The sequence below is a fragment of the Vigna angularis genome, chromosome 7 (assembly GCF_016808095.1).
Source record: "Vigna angularis cultivar LongXiaoDou No.4 chromosome 7, ASM1680809v1, whole genome shotgun sequence".
Taxonomy (NCBI): Eukaryota; Viridiplantae; Streptophyta; class Magnoliopsida; order Fabales; family Fabaceae; genus Vigna; species Vigna angularis.
This window is the reverse complement of record NC_068976.1, coordinates 16846298-16863719: the sequence shown is the minus strand read 5'-3', so window position 1 is coordinate 16863719 and position 17422 is coordinate 16846298. Positions and strand designations below refer to the sequence as shown.

Below are 17422 nucleotides of genomic sequence, written 5' to 3'. Positions count from 1 at the left end.
TTGCGACATATTTTCAAAATTATACCATATAGGAAGTTGAACTTATTATATAATTTATAACAGATTTTCAAAAATGTCTTATAATAAATTAAATTTATTATGATTATTATTTGTGTATTTGTGACAATAAATCAAACTTATTATAATATGTTTTCACAACATTATAAAAAAACAAACTTTTTATTATTCTTGTAACTATGACCCTAAAATCTTGTCATAAGTCTGTTCTACTTGTCATAAAAAGTCTTGTGTCTAATAGTATATTTTCGTGTTTATTTTATGATTTAATTATAAGGATGAAAAATATTAAAACCTATCATCAAATTTTATTAAGAACCATTAAGAAATCTTTTACAATGAAAAAGTTTAAGTATTTGCATTTATTTATATATGTATTTAATAATTTTACTATTTTTTTTACCTTATGTACTTACCCTGGAACTTAATACACTCAACTCTTTAAGAAAAAAATTACAATATGATGTGTACAAAATTCTAAAAATTAGACTCTTTAAATACGTCAAAGTACCTTCACATCACATTATTAATAAGTCATTACTCGTAGTGTGTAACGTGTTTAACTTTTGTTTTTTTATTTGACAGATACTCGTGATATGGTTTTTGTTGTTATTATATTGTTTCCGTAAACCACGTAACGACAAAAATTAAATAATCACTCACATTATTATAATTTAACATAAATAAATTTTAAGTATCTTAATTCGTTGTTGTTATTTGTTTCTATAAACCACGTAACAACAAAATTAAATAATCAGTCGTATTATTATAATTTGACATAAATAAATTTTAAGTATCTTAATTTGGTTAATTATAAACCGGACGATTAACAATCCAATATTGATGTGATTGACTGGTTAAAAACAATAATTAAAGTTATTAATGAGTATCAGAGTAATTAAAATTATTTATGAGTATTAAGAGCAATTAAAATCATTAATAAATAATTAATATAAATAATAAAAACCATTTATAAATGATTAATGAGTCGACTGGAAGCTCATCACAATATCTATAAATATAGGTTTGACTTCATGATAGAATACATTTTTTCTTTAAATTAGCTAATCATATTATTAATAAGCAAAGTCATTGGAAGCGTTGAACGCTTCTTGCATATAACTTTCAAACTGACCGAATGGTTTGAAAGTTTTTACAAACTGCTTGGATATTAGAGTTTAGGAGAGCCCGAAAACAAGGATATTATTTCTCAATCCTTTAAACCAAAACGATGTTACCTATCAAAAATGTAATTTTTCACTAAATTTATATGGGAAAGATAGTTAAGAAAATATAATTATTTATTATATAAAAACAGTGATATTGGTATTTATTCTATTATTTTCAATAAGTGTAGAAACTAATATTTAAAATAAACATTTACGATGTGCATTTAATGAACTATTTATTTTTGTGTCTATAAAATGATATGTTTTTTTTTTCTTGAAACATTATAGTTTGTGAAGGTTTTAAAAAAGGATTGATACAAAAGATAAGATGAAAAGTAAGGGAGTTTGGGTGATTATGATGATTATGTTGGTTTTGATAGGAAGTGATTACAATGTTTCGTCTGTGCAAATTAGGTCAAAAGATGTGGCTGATGGGCTCGATTGCGAGGGGAGATATACATGGGAATGTTCTCCTTTAGCAGTGTTACCTTCTTTATATTTAAGATGTGTACGAGATTGCTGCAGAAGATGCTGCAAAAAACATTATAAAGTGTTAGATTGCAGATCACATTGCACTAATACCACTACTGGTATTTATTTATTCCTTTAATAAATCATTTTCTTTATCATTTATATATTTTCTGAAATTTAATCATCAAATTATGATTTTAATACATGTTCTTTTTAATTAATACATGTTCTTGACTGCAGGAATGTGAGAAGAAGAAAAGATTTCTATGCTTCCTGTAATGGAAAAACTTTAATCAATAAATAGCTATTCGTCAACCCTTTCACTATTATTTCTTTCGTTTTTTTATTATTTTTATATTGTTGTTGCAACTTAATAAATCATATATCAACGAAAATAAATAATCACCATGTTGTTATGAATGCCAACATAAATAAATTTGAAGTATCTCAATTCTATTTAATGTTACCATCTCAAAAATATAAACTTAGAATTAAACTTGATGCAATTATAATTCAACTAATAATCATCATACTTAAATTTAACATTTATATGCATTTAATGAATTATTTATTATACACGTTTAATGAGGTATTCAATAAATGATATCACGCATGTATCCTTCTGGCTTTTTTATACGTTTTCGAGGATATTTTTTAAGAATAAAAAATATAATAAATATATTTATTATGGTAAGATAGTTGTATAATTCCACACTTATCATTTTATTTCTCCGTATGACATAATAAATAAATGTAGATTACTTTTAAAATATTGAAAGCTGAGAATATAATTGAAAAAAATAATAAATGTATTATTCACATTTATAATATATATTTTAATATTTTTACTATTATTATTATTATGTAATTATTACATTATTTTAATATGTGTTGGGTTACTTTTTAATCTGTAGGGTGGTTCTAATTAAAAAAAAAACATTATAAATTAAAGTAATCAGTATTTTATGAAGATGACTTTATAAGAAAAATACACACATTCAAAATTATAAAAAAGAATAGTATTAGTTTAAATTGAAAAATAATAATGAATTTTAAAATAAATAAACATTAAATTTAATTAATACACATTGTTAACTATTTTCTATAAATTGGTGTTTAGTTTTCCTTTCATCACAAGAAGAATTTAACAATACCTACACACAAAATTTTAGGATAGCTAGTAATAAAGATTTCAAAAGGAAATATGACAACGAATGAGATGAAAGCAGTTGGGATTATTTTGTTTTTTATCTTCTCGTGTAAGAAAATGACTGATTTTGTAGTTAATATAAAATTATATTATGATCATAATATAAAATAATAAGTGACTTATATTATTTTTATTGAAAACATGTTAGATGATAAACAACCATTATCATCCTTGTTAAAGGACATTGAAAATCTCTTGATTGGTTTACATGATGACATGAGAGTTATTAGAGAGCATGATCTTTATTACAATTCAACATGTTTTAAATAAAATAACAAAAATGACTTATCTTTTACATTCAAACAACCAATATTCATGTGACAAAACAATTGATTGAACAAAGAAAGATCTAAGTGTTGTTATCAAGTTGAAGTGGTAGTTAAATTGCTTATCATGATGAAACTCATTTAAATATTTAAAAAAGTATGTTAAAGTAAAATTTTTGAACTAAAAATATATATATTTGATACTTTATCATTTTAGATTATAGTTGTTTCACTTTTACATTTTACCATGCATATGAAAAACAATATTAAAACAACTAACTTTAAGTCGATTGAAACACCATACGTTTCAAATTATTTATCGAGAATGATTACATTCGTATTTTCAAGAACAAATTGATAAACAAATATTATTAATAATTGAGTATAGTTTCAAAGAAGAAACTTTTTAATTCTAACATTGTGTCTACTTGAAATGTTTCGATAACTTCAAAGAAAACAATTATGATCTCTTTCTACATGTAATGATACTCTCTTATCAGCGTATTCTCACAAACTCTATAACAACTAGTAATAATATGAATAAAAAAGTAATAAGTAAATAAAAATTCTTTTCATTTTGAAGTTTTAGATTATAAAATATGACGTGAAAAATTACAAAATAAAATAAAACACACACTTATATTAAGGTTACATCTCTCTTTTACCCAAATTAAAGTTTCTTTTAATTATTTTTTAAGGTTATATCTTTCTGTTAAAGTTGTATTTTCTTTATATAAACCTTGTTTAATTATTTAATATTTTTATTTTAGTAATTGTAATTCTTATATTTTATAAAACTGTAATATTGGTTTGCAATTTTTTCATATAATTTAGTCCATTGTCTTAACTACATGTAATTTTGTTCAGCTTTAAAAATATACTTATTCATTATCAAACTTTTGTTCAACAAAGTCTTGTAATGATACTCTTTTTTCAATTACATGAAAAATTATAAATATTATTAAATATAGTAAAAATTACATATGAAATTAATTTCAGATAATTTTTTTATTTATAATAAAAAAATATAGATCAAACTCAAAATATAAATAAAAAATAATAATAAATTAACTAAAAAATAAAAAATAAAAAAATATTAAAACAATATATCTAAGAAATATAATGTATTTTTCTAACATCAATATCAGTTTTGTGAAAAACATTACAAATATTATATATCTTTTCGCTAATATCACGGTCTAAGATTTTAAGTATATATACATATTTTCCCTCACCCTATTCATAAACAACCTACAATTTTTTTTTTCATCTTATTCATTTGGTCCCGCGAATGAATGCTTCGGTTTCATTAGGTTAGTTCTGGTTTATACCTGGAATCAAATCGTCCCTGTAACTAGGCTTCTGCGAAATCAAGCAATCCACGAGGAACAAGGTTTTTGGTGCTCTGAGGAGAAACAACCCACTTTAATTGCTCTTCATTCATCTACACGCGAAGCGCACAAACCCCTGTTTTTCCATTCAGCAGGTACGTACAGTGTTACGTTCATCTGAACCCTACGTTCTACATCATAATCAGTTTTGTATCAGCGAAATAGACTGAGCCTTTTCAACGCTTGTTTGTTTTGAACTCAACGAATTTTGACGAATATCTCCTTTTTTATTATAATTAGGGTTCCGATAGATGGCGGTAGATAATCCTGAGGATGGATTGAAGAAGTTGGAATATTTGTCTCTTGTGTCGAAGGTGTGCACCGAGTTGGAGTCCCACACCGGCACCGGCGACAAAGTTCTGGCGGAGTTCATCACTGAGTTGGGTCGGTCGTCGGAGAATGTTGAGGAATTTGACGCGAAATTGAAGGAGAATGGTGCGGAAATGCCGGATTACTTTGTCCGAACGCTCCTCACTATTATTCACGCGATTCTCCCTCCCAAGCCGAAGGATTTGAAAAAGGAGAAAGAGACTGTCAACGGCAAGACCAAGTTCAAGGCTCTGGCCATCGCAGACGATAGGGACCGGGCCAAGGAGCTTCGGCAGGAGATGGAATCTGAGGCAAGGGAGAAGCAGAGTGAGCAAATTGAGGAAGATGATGGGTACAGAGACAGAGATAGAAGAGATAGGCGCAGAGATAGGTATGATGAAGATGATAGAAGAGATCATCGCAGAAGAGGAAGAGACAGAGATGATGAAGATGATAGAAGGGATTACGGCAGAAGAGGTAGAGACAGAGATAGAGACGATGAAGATGATAGAAGGGATTACAGCCGAAGAGGAAGAGATAAATATGATAAGGATAGAGATAGGGATGGTGACAGGTATGAGAGGCGCAGGAGAGATGATAATGAAGAGAATGGTCGTGGAAGGGAGAATGGAGATAGAGATGGTAATAGGAAGGCTACACGGCATGTTTCTGGTGAACCTGAATTATATGCCGTTTACAAAGGGAGGGTGTCCAGGGTAATGGAAACTGGGTGCTTTGTCCAGTTAGAAGACATAAGAGGGAAGGAGGGGTTGGTCCATGTGTCACAGATGGCCACTCGGAGGATCACAAATGCCAAAGACGTCATTAAGCGCGACCAGGAGGTTTATGTAAAGGTGATCTCAGTTTCCGGTCAGAAGTTGTCTCTTTCCATGAGGGACGTTGATCAGCACACAGGTAAGGATCTCCTTCCGTTGAAGAAGAGCTCCGAGGACGATGCCTTGAGGATGAATCCGCAGGGTTCAAGGGATGGACCGGTTACCAGGACAGGTCTTTCAGGTATCAGGATTGTAGAAGAAGACGATGTTGGTTCTTCACGGAGACCTCTGAAGAGAATGAGCTCACCGGAGAGATGGGAAGCAAAACAGTTGATTGCTTCAGGTGTGATGAGTGTTTCAGAGTATCCAACTTATGACGAGGAGGGAGATGGATTGCTGTACCAAGAGGAAGGAGCTGAGGAGGAGCTTGAGATTGAGTTGAATGAGGATGAACCCGCATTCTTGCAAGGGCAGAGCAGATACTCAATGGATATGTCTCCTGTTAAGATTTTTAAGAATCCTGAAGGTTCTCTGGGTCGAGCTGCTGCACTTCAGTCTGCACTTATAAAGGAGCGTAGGGAAGTGCGAGAACAGCAACAACGGACAATGCTTGATTCAATTCCAAAGGATCTGAATCGGCCTTGGGAAGACCCTATGCCAGAGTCAGGTGAAAGGCATCTTGCCCAGGAGCTTAGGGGTGTTGGTTTATCAGCCTATGATATGCCAGAATGGAAGAAGGATGCATATGGGAAAACAATTACCTTTGGGCAAAGGTCGAAGCTTTCTATTCAAGAACAGAGGCAGAGTTTGCCAATTTACAAGTTAAAAAAAGAATTGATTCAGGCTGTGCATGATAATCAGGTGTTGGTTGTTATTGGAGAAACTGGTTCGGGTAAGACTACTCAGGTCACACAGTATCTTGCCGAAGCAGGTTATACCACAAAAGGAAAAATTGGATGTACTCAACCTCGTAGGGTGGCTGCAATGTCTGTTGCAAAGAGAGTAGCAGAAGAGTTTGGTTGTAGATTGGGAGAAGAAGTTGGTTATGCCATTCGGTTTGAGGATTGCACTGGACCAGATACTGTTATCAAGTACATGACAGATGGTATGCTTCTTAGGGAAATATTGGTCGATGAGAATCTGTCACAGTATTCTGTTATAATGCTTGACGAAGCCCATGAAAGAACTATTCATACTGATGTTCTTTTTGGACTGCTCAAGCAGCTAGTGAAGCGAAGACCCGAATTGCGATTGATTGTCACTTCTGCTACTCTGGACGCTGAGAAATTTTCAGGATATTTCTTTAACTGTAACATCTTTACAATTCCTGGTAGAACTTTTCCTGTTGAGATACTTTATACTAAACAGCCGGAAAGTGATTATTTAGATGCATCTTTAATAACTGTCCTACAGATACACTTGACTGAGCCCGAGGGAGACATTCTTCTCTTTTTGACTGGGCAAGAGGAGATTGATTTTGCTTGCCAATCTCTATACGAGAGAATGAAGGGATTAGGTAAGAATGTTCCAGAGCTGATCATTTTACCGGTTTATAGTGCCCTTCCTAGTGAAATGCAGTCTAGGATATTTGATCCTGCTCCTCCAGGGAAAAGGAAAGTGGTCGTGGCTACTAACATTGCTGAGGCTTCTTTGACTATTGATGGGATATTTTATGTAATTGATCCTGGATTTGCTAAGCAAAATGTTTATAACCCAAAGCAAGGTCTTGATTCTTTGGTAATAACTCCAATTTCACAAGCATCAGCCAAACAAAGAGCTGGACGTGCAGGGCGTACTGGACCTGGGAAGTGTTATCGCCTTTATACCGAGAGTGCATACAGGAATGAGATGTCTCCCACTACAATTCCTGAGATTCAAAGGATAAATCTGGGGATGACTACACTTAATATGAAAGCAATGGGGATAAATGATCTACTGTCCTTTGATTTTATGGATCCACCATCACCTCAAGCACTGATTTCTGCCATGGAGCAGCTTTACAGTCTTGGAGCATTGGATGAAGAGGGCCTTCTGACCAAATTGGGGAGGAAAATGGCAGAATTTCCTTTGGATCCACCTTTGTCCAAGATGTTGCTTGCCAGCGTCGACCTTGGATGCAGTGATGAGATTTTGACCATAATTGCCATGATCCAGACTGGTAATATTTTCTACAGGCCAAGGGAAAAGCAAGCCCAAGCAGATCAGAAGAGGGCAAAGTTTTTCCAGCCAGAGGGTGATCATCTGACACTACTTGCTGTTTATGAGGCTTGGAAAGCCAAGAATTTTTCTGGGCCCTGGTGTTTTGAGAATTTTGTGCAATCTAGATCGTTGAGAAGAGCACAGGATGTCAGGAAACAACTGCTCACCATTATGGATAAGTATGATATCTATCTATTCTTTTAAACATTTTTTTTGCTATGTTGCTTTGTGTTTCTACCATGCAGAATTATTCAGGTTCCCAATGGTTTTATAAATGTTTTTGTTTTAGTATTATCTTCTTTGTATTGAGAAAATTGGAAATTCTGCTCTTTATGTAAGGGATACCTTAAGTATTTTTATTTTAGGCTTCATGTTCTTGTTGTAAGCAACATTTTATTGTGGTTGATAGTTATTGTGTTGACTAGAGTTTCTTGCATTATTATTTAAATCATATTAAATTGCAATCTAAATCACTTGTATGGATATTCAGGTACAAATTGGATGTTGTAAGTGCTGGAAAAAACTTCACCAAAGTAAGGAAGGCTATCACTGCTGGATTCTTTTTTCACGCTGCCAGAAAGGATCCCCAGGAAGGATACAGAACTCTAGTTGAGAACCAACCTGTGTATATCCATCCAAGTTCTGCTTTGTTCCAGAGGCAGCCAGACTGGGTCATATACCATGAGCTTGTGATGACAACTAAGGAGTATATGCGTGAGGTCACTGTCATAGACCCCAAATGGCTTGTTGAGCTGGCTCCAAGATTTTTCAAAGTAGCAGATCCTACAAAGATGAGCAAGCGGAAGCGTCAAGAGCGAATTGAGCCACTTTATGATAGATACCACGAGCCAAATTCATGGCGTTTGAGTAAACGTCGTGCATGATATGTAATTCATCCATTTCTTCTCAATGCAATGTCTTGGATACTGTCATATGTTGCATTTAGTTTAAATGTCTATTTTCTCCTTACATGATGATTTAAATGGAAATTTAGACATATTTTCATTTTTATTTCTTCGGAAGGCTAAAATTTTAAGAATTCTAGGTTCTTGGTAGGAGTGTATAGTCCTAATCACTAACTTCTGTATATATTTAATTTTCCAAGATATTACTGACAATATACAATGTAGAACTGCCAATTCTTCTGTCTCTGGTTGATTAGGTTAGTTCTGCTGAAGCTTAACTTGATAGAATGTTCTCTTCTCTAAAAATTGCCAGAGACACAAAATATATATTTTTTTAATGTTCGAAGATATCAGTAATTATAAAGAATTATATTTCGAACATATTTATGATTGGTTGCAGCTTTAGCTGTTTATTTTCTTTTGTCCTTTAGAAGGACTAGTATTTGAGTTGTCTATATGTTTTCTAAATGTTGATATCCATGATTGTTTACAACCCTGTTCCTTTTATGTGGTTGTATTATAAGCTAGAGGCACAGCATCGTTAGTTGCTGAGGTGATTTGATAAAAATTAGTGATGAAAAATTAATCTACGAGTTTGTAATGTATAAAAGGCTATGTATTGGGAGACCTATAAAATGACAGGCTAAGAAAGGGTCTACAGGAGAAGAATAGAGATGTTGATCCTTTTTAGGTTCAGGATGAGACAATCTCTTGTTTAATAATCATTAGTAAAATTATTAATGGAAAACTTTAGACATGGAAGTGATGGCAACAAACAATAAGTTCAACATCACTTTTCAATACAAGCTATTATTGAAAAACAATAATCAAAGTGTGTTTACAGTTTGAGACACGATGGAGGTACAAATTAGAAGAAAACTGTGGCCTAATTTCATTGGAACTGAACTGATTCGTCAGATTAGCTCCACTGAATGATCATTATTACTTGCATATCAAACTAAATGTAATTATTTATGCCTCTTAACAACATAGTCTCTCATGCACATGGTCAATAATTGATCTCATAGAAACAAAAACAAAAAATTGAGTCAATTCTTTTTGGCTGAAATAACACACTCGACCAAAAAAAGGGAATCAACACATGCTTCTGTACTTGTATTTGAACCTTTCGACCTATGTAAATATCAGATTCCTTGATACTGTTATATAAATACTCTGTAATGAGAATTCTTCATATCTCAAATTTGATTCCTAGATAGCATAAAAGTTTCTTATTTGGTGCTTGTTCTAGCATCAGATGTTGAAATGCAAGTTGGTTAATTAGTTATCGTCATTTTGTGCTGATGTTTGTTGGTTTTGCTGCATTATCTTTTTCTATTCTTATTTTTATGATCTATTAATATTTTAGAAGCGTCTGTCTGTGTTTAAATATGACACTGTTGAACTTGTAATGCCCTCTTCTGCAGACTGTAACTTCAAAAGTACCCTTGTGGTGTGCCAGATATTGAAATCCAAGATATTAGTTTTATAGAGGCTTCTGTCAGTGTTTAACATCAGATTTTGAAATCCAAGATGATTAATTAGTTATCATCATTTAGTGCTGATGTTTGTTGATTTTGCTGCATTATATTTTTCTATTCTGATGTTTATGATCTATTAATTTTTTAGAAGCGTCTGTCTGTGTTTAAATATGACACTGTTGAACTTGAAATGCCCTCTTCTGCAGATTGTAACTTCAAAAGTACCCTTGTGGTGTGCCAGATAAAACTCCGTATGCTTTATTCTGAAAAATAAGCTGTTACCCCATTGATTAATCAATAAACCAGAACATTCTTGCGGTCTCTGATAGGATATTAGATATAATGTGATAGGATATAATGGGTGTAGGACCGAAGGAAACAAGGAAACAGATTAGGAATTAGTTGTTTGTTGGTTAGTTGTTTAGTTAGTTGGGGGGCCTTTATAAGAAGGAGGGAGGTCTTGTGTGAGGGTAGCTTTTGGTTAATTCATTTGTATAGACATGACCTTTGTATCCTGTGGAGGGAGAGTGCTCCCTTGTGAGTGTTGGAGGTGTACATTGTATTCTTTGGTTACAAGAATAATAAACAGGGTGTTTCCAGTAATCTGGGTGTGTGAGTGTTTCTTTTCAAGAGAGATTGATTTCTTTACTGAAGAAACCTATCAGTCTTAATATCTAAATTTGAGTTCTAGGCTAGTGACTTGAACACAATTCCCAGTTGCCATCTTTTTTTAATTCAAATTACATATGCATTGATGCATGTCCTTTTAAAGCGTGGCATTGGATACAAAACTTAGTGTGGTTCTTTTCCATAATTTTAATCTATCTATCACCTAGAAGATATTGATGTTTATACTACTATTCTTGAACTCTTTCTGTTTTATTGCAATTATTTTGTTCTGAGCTTGATCCATGAATAACCCTACTTACCTTTATTCATTCATGTTAAGCATTAGTTTTTCTCCACCATATCCTTTGTTAATTTCACTTTCTTGTCTGTAGATTAAGTTCTATCATCATCCATCTTGTGCATCTGAAGGGAAGATATTCCTGAAGAAAATCTGTCTGCAGAATTTGTATGCTAGAATTGAGAGAAAGGTGCTAATACTCTTAAATGGAGTGTGGCTTTAAAGGTGCACTTGCACTGATACATCAAGAATGTGCTGTTAAATGGTTTAACATTAAATGCAGCAGATCATCTGATTGCAGACATGAAGTTCTCTACCTACCTGTCAGTGACATGATCTGTTACTATTACAGGCTGCTCGTTTGATGTATTATTGGGAAACTCATCGTTTGTAATTGGAGGATAACTGCTGGTTAGTTACCAGTTACTAGTTACCTACTGATTACAAGTTTGATAGTTTTATTGAAAGGTTGCTTGAGGCTCATTTTGAAAGAAGGCAGGTTCAGAACATGTGATGTATTTCTTGCTTCATGTTTATTTTGATAGAGCAAAACTGACAAGAATATAGCTTTTGTTTTGTAGGCCGTCATAGGAAAGAGACCACTAATTGTAGTATTTAGGTGGATACTTGTGACTAAATTATTGGTATATTGAAAAAATAGCATATGTTGAATTGGTTTTATGGATATTCAAGGCATGTTTTCCCACTTTTTACTTTTAAAACAACCATTTTTAAAAATGATTTGAAAAAAACATTTTCTTAAAACAGGTTTAAGGATAGAAAAAGGTTTTTAAGACACTTTCAAAATAAGCTTCTAAACTGGTTCACATAAAATCCGAACCGCTTTTGCATAGAGGAAATTATCTGCTTTTTATATTCAAACTGATGATTGGTTTTGGTTTGGGTTTTAGAAAACCCGCATCACCTACTAAATGACTGCGGTCTCTGGAACACAAGATGATTTAAGTGTCCACACCAGGAAATAAATAAAGTGGTGTTTCATGAACATACTAACCAATATGAGGAAGCTTGGTGATTGAACTTTGCTTCTTCAGTCGTGTTGGATGAACCATTTAAGCCATTCTCAAAATTGAAGGTACAGAATTCTTTTATTTGTTTTCGTTTTGGACCCTTATTTCTATTTTCTTTGGTCATGGATGCTGATATCATTTACTTGTTATGCTACTTTCAAGTGTTTTTGTCATGGTTTGGGGTTTGGTTTTGATTTCCCTCTCCTTTCCTCATTGCAGTGTTTGTTGTTTACTTCAGTGAATGCTCGAGGTAATTGATTTTTCAAGGGCTGAGCTAATACTTCACTTATCTTTATGGTTGAGTAGTAGCATAAAAGAATGCAATCACAATATTATGGTGCAGATTGTGGCATTGTGAAGGCCCATACCCTGATAATCATTTGGTTGTGAGCAAACACCAAGTATGCTATCATTTGCCATGATGGAAACGGGATCATATTTATAGAGAAAAATGGGAAAATTCCCCTGAATACAGTATGATTGCAGATCTTCGGGGGTTTGCACTTCCCATTGTCCAAAGGCTAGTCTTTATTTCACCCGGGTCAAACACAAACATGTGAAGGCTCCCATACTCTTCCAGCACTCTTTCCTCCAGAGCATCAGAACCTCTGTAGTTAGTCTAAAGAGATACCATGTCGCTTTCTGCAAAAACTGAACTTTTGCTCGGATTAGCTGATGAGATCTATCATAGTCCTTTTCTGGTTGTAGTTTGCTTCTTCTCTATAGTGTGGCTCTTGTTTTTATACCTTGGAATGCTCGTATCTTTGTTTCTTTCTTCAGGTTCTTGATTCAGAATGTTGAGCAGTTGCTGTGTTCTCCTGCTTTTCTTCCCTTGGTTTCTTCCTCTCTCATCATGTTTCTTTTGTTCTTCTCTGTTTGCTTTTATTGTTGGATTTCTCCTTCTTGGAATGTTCCCTTTCATAGAATTCTGGCAGCCCCCAATTCTGTATAAATTTCTGATTTCCTCATTTCTTCATTTCTTGTCTTAGTCTCATGTTCCGTTCTTTCTAATAATTCTCAATCTTCTTTTATGTTTTCTTGCTGCCTTTCACTCCAGCCTCTACCTTGATCATCCACCGATAGGCCTCCCTTCCATGAATCTTTGAATCAATCCTTAAGCCATTTTCATGACAACTTCCTCTCATGTATCCTAGATCAGGACTCTGATACCGATTGCTAGATGTTATGAAACAGGAAGAACATTCCAATATGAAACAGGAAAACTCTGATAATGATCAAGGTCGGAACAATTTCATTTATTATTTATTATATTAATTTGACTTTTTATATTCTACTGATATTTTTTTTTACTTTTTATATAATCACAACAATAATAATAATAAAAAAGAAGACTACAAGATACATTTTACGACAAATATTTCAAAATAGAATGCTTATATAGATATTAAATTGTGTTATACAAATTGCTATTATGAAATAAAAGTTTATTATTAATAAATATCTATTAAAAATCTATCGTACTTAAGATAAAAGACGCCGGATTGGTTTTGGCTAATTTGAAACATACTGTGTTCAAAATAAATGAAGTATAACTTTAGGACTTAAATATATTGGAATCAACGTGCTACCGGATTAGTGAGATGGAACGATTTCTACGTATCACCTCCCTACTTCAATCATAACTTCTGTAAAAGGTTAATATTTTATACTTTTTTTTGTGATGTTTTATAAAGGTTTTTTTGTCTGTCTTTTAGTATATAGGTTATAACGCGGTTTCTTTAGTATGCTTTCTGTCATTTTCCAATTAAAACCGAAGTTTTATGAGTAAAATCATTGAACAGTCTTTTAATGAATTTACAGTTGCATATTTTAATTAATGTATTTTATTCTTTGATTTCGGATAGTTAAAATGAGGGAAACAAATAAACAAGCAACAGTAGTTAGATAGGAGAAAATTTAGACAAAGATCCTCGAGTTTCTCTAATTGAGATTAGAAATTTAATTTGGTAATATGTGTAATTGTTTTTTTTTTGTCTCAAAGGATTTTTCGATTACATACTCGAATGATCATGTAAAGGTATAAATATTAAAACTACCCATAACACACAAATAAGAGTACGGACTCAAATATATCTTTATAAAAAGATACTAGGTATATTAATTCGAATTCCTGTTCACCAACAAATTTATTTTTAGTTAAATAACTAAGTTAAATAAATTATGAGATAAAATAGTTTTGTCTGTTTTAACAAACAAACTTGTAAATTTATCAAATGAAACACAAGTCAATTAAAATTATCAACTACAGCACTTTTCTAAGTAATTTATTAAATTAATATAAACGAACTTATAAATGGGTACTTATTTTAACTGACATTCCGTGTCAAAAAGAATATTGAAGTTATTTATTCTTGATCCGCAAAAATCATTTTTACCATCAACATTCCTTTTAAAAAAAAACAATTTCTTACACAAATAGGAAGTTGTTTTGCAAATTAATTACAAAAAAAAAATACCCACTATTTCAAAATAACATATGTTCGAGCTATCTTTACAAAGATTAATTATAATAAATAATTTTACTAAAATATTTACTTTCAATAATAAATATATTATTTATAACTATTGAGTGATAATGATAATGGTTGAAAAATTAGTATCTATAATACTAAAAATATATTAAATTGATAAAAATTATTTAAAATAGTTCGAAATAAATTTGTTTATATCTTATTAAAAACTGAAACATAAGTGAAAGTGAAAATAAAAGTTGAATGCTAAAACCCCAAGGTATTATAGCACTTTGTTAGAACAAGCCAGAACGAGGTTGTTAACATTTTTTTCTTTTTTGTTAATGAAGATGTTGTTTTGTTTTCCAATAAAAAATTGCATGTTGACAATAGATCTCTTAATCTTTGTGCATAAAGATTGTTTATTAATTATGATATTAACTTAGATTTAATATCTATGTAAACAATGAGCAAGATCTGATGAGACACAAGCCACACAAAAAAGTAACATGAAAAGGAAAAACATTACAAACACAACCGACAAGGTTCCATTTGGATTTGGTTATCTTTGAAACTAAGTTTCTTACTTACTCCAAACCAAACAAATCTTCGAATAATTTACTTCCTCTCTGATTCAGTGTCTGTCTCTCTATTCCAAAGGACTAAGATGGGTTCAGTTTCTCTGAAAATTGGAGATGGAACAGCCAGATTCCAAAGAGCAACACTGTGTTCTTCTGCTGTTAACATTCTCATGATTTTCTCTGTCATAACCACCAATCTCTTTGCTCTCTACGCCTTCACTGCTTCCCCTAAACATCCCCATCACCTTCTCCACCATCATGCACACAAGAACATATCTCTCATCTCGGAGCAGGTCTCACTCATTCTCAGGGAGATCGATTTGTCCCAGAAGAAACTGGCCCAGATGGAGAAAGACCTTCTGGGCTACGAAAGCATTGATCTTTCAAGGCCCAACATTGCATCCGAGCTCAAACTCTTCCTCCAGCGCCACGAGCTCCCTCTGGGGAAAGACTCAAGAACTGGGATCACGGAGATGGTGCCATCTGTGGGCCACACATGTGAGAAAAATTCGGACCTGCTGTCTCAGTTCATGAGTTACAAGGTTTTCGGAGCTTGCCCTGATGATTGGAGTATGGCGCAGAAGCTGATCTTAAGAGGGTGTGAGCCTTTGCCTAGGAGGAGGTGTTTTGCAAAGACTGTTTCCAAGTTAGGTTTGTACCCTTTTCCAGATTCTCTTTGGAAGCCTGTTGGTAATAAGACTGTTAACTGGAGTGGTATTGGTTGTAAGAACTTTGAGTGTTTGAACAGTAAGAAGTTGAGTAGGGAGTGCATTGGTTGCTTTGATTTGGTCCATGGCAATGAGAATACTAAGTTTGTTAAGGGTAAGAGTAAGAACGATTTTCTGGTTGATGATGTGTTGGCCTTGGGAGGTGGAGGGGTTAGAATAGGGCTTGACATTGGTGGAGGGTCTGGTTCCTTTGCTGCTAGAATGGCTGATAGGAATGTTACTGTGGTTACCAACACTCTCAATGTTGATGCCCCATTCAGTGAATTTATTGCTGCAAGAGGGCTTTTTCCTCTTTACTTGAGCTTGGATCATAGGTTTCCTTTCTATGACAATGTGTTTGACTTGGTTCATGGTTCAAGCAGCTTGGATGTTGGAGGGAAGAGTGAAAAATTGGAGTTTCTGATGTTTGACATTGATAGAGTTTTGAGGGCAGGTGGTTTGTTCTGGCTGGATAACTTCTTTTGTGCAAATGAAGAAAAGAAGCAATCTTTGACTCGGTTGATTGAAAGATTTGGATATAAGAAGTTGAAATGGGTTGTGGGAGAGAAGATTGATAGTGTTGGGTCTGGCAAACCTGAAGTGGTGTTATCTGCAGTCCTTCAGAAACCTGTTAGAGTTTAGGGGGTTATACAATAAAACTGCAACTACAAGAAGGAAGAATAATCTAGATTCTGCTATATCTCTTTCACCCATATTCTGTGTGAATGAATTGCTTCCATAGTCATCAAATCCTATTAGACCTGGAATAAGTACAAGAATTATTTCCTTTGCCAATTGTAAACCAGCTTTTTGAGGTCACATATTTTGTATTTCAAGTTCTGTTTTATATCTCATTCTGCCTCAACTGTCTTGTACTTTGATAAATTATTAGAAAGATGAAAATTGAATTACATTTTTTAATCTTATAAAGTCAACTTTAGTCTCTATATTTGAAGACTATAGTTTTAGTTTCTTGAATGTGATGGATCCAACATATGTTTCTGAACCTGATACCTGCATCATATGCTGTCAATGGTAAAGACATGAACCTGGGTTTGATCTCAGGTATAGAAAACAAGAGTGTTATTTTATCTGTCATTTGGCTCTATAACCATCTTATTCATCCCTCTAATTGCTCTAATCCAAAGATTCTGATGAGTTATTTCAATTCACATGAATGTTGTCTCTCTCATAATGCAAGGTGCATTTATCAGATTCTGCAAAAAGTCATGAATATGCTGACAGAGTTGTGATGATCTATGAAACTGCTTCCTGTGCTCTTTCCCTTGGTTATGAATAAACCATTTCATTGTTTGCTATAACTTGGCAGAGCTATAAACACTCAGATTGAATGTGATGATTGTGTATAATCACAAGTATGCAATAAGGCTTCAACACGAAAAGGTTCAAACCAATTATGGTTGAAAATGAGCTAGGAAGCTTAAGACAAATTGGTTGGGAAGTGTCAGCAACACATACTCTAGTGTTAACTTTCCAATTCCTTCTCTTTTATTAATTGAAATTTCATAT

General features: G+C 33.0%; 2 protein-coding genes across 8 annotated transcripts; both read left to right on the top strand.

Annotated features, from left to right (window-relative positions):
• Nucleotides 1-4367: 4367 nt before the first annotated feature.
• Nucleotides 4368-13425, top strand: LOC108337974 (probable pre-mRNA-splicing factor ATP-dependent RNA helicase DEAH5). Of its 7 annotated transcripts, XR_008250410.1 has the most exons (8): nucleotides 4368-4620; nucleotides 4766-7988; nucleotides 8300-8696; nucleotides 11197-11292; nucleotides 11455-11513; nucleotides 12014-12198; nucleotides 12353-12383; nucleotides 12477-13425. XR_008250410.1 is itself a non-coding variant. In XM_017574568.2 (4 exons), exons 2-3 carry the CDS (start codon nucleotides 4777-4779, stop codon nucleotides 8691-8693), a joined length of 3606 nt encoding a protein of 1201 aa, XP_017430057.1. In that variant the 5' UTR covers nucleotides 4368-4620; nucleotides 4766-4776; the 3' UTR covers nucleotides 8694-8696; nucleotides 11197-11593. The 7 variants fall into 7 exon arrangements, 1 of the variants encoding a protein (XP_017430057.1); XR_008250411.1 differs by lacking the exon at nucleotides 12014-12198; XR_008250406.1 differs by having other exon boundaries at nucleotides 11197-11513.
• A 1674-nt stretch (nucleotides 13426-15099) lies between these two features.
• LOC108337112 (probable methyltransferase At1g29790) lies at nucleotides 15100-16822 on the top strand. The gene has a single exon (XM_017573570.2). It carries the CDS (start codon nucleotides 15272-15274, stop codon nucleotides 16532-16534), a length of 1263 nt encoding a protein of 420 aa, XP_017429059.1. The 5' UTR covers nucleotides 15100-15271; the 3' UTR covers nucleotides 16535-16822.
• Nucleotides 16823-17422: the final 600 nt, after the last annotated feature.

Excerpts from the sequence above, each read along its gene's own strand:
- LOC108337974 (XM_017574568.2), top strand. The coding sequence starts at position 4,777 with ATGGCGGTAGATAATCCTGAGGATGGATTGAAGAAGTTGGAATATTTG. Across the intron at positions 7,989-8,299 it reads CTGCTCACCATTATGGATAA|GTACAAATTGGATGTTGTAA; the intron begins GTATGATATCTA and ends ATGGATATTCAG.
- LOC108337112 (XM_017573570.2), top strand. The coding sequence starts at position 15,272 with ATGGGTTCAGTTTCTCTGAAAATTGGAGATGGAACAGCCAGATTCCAA.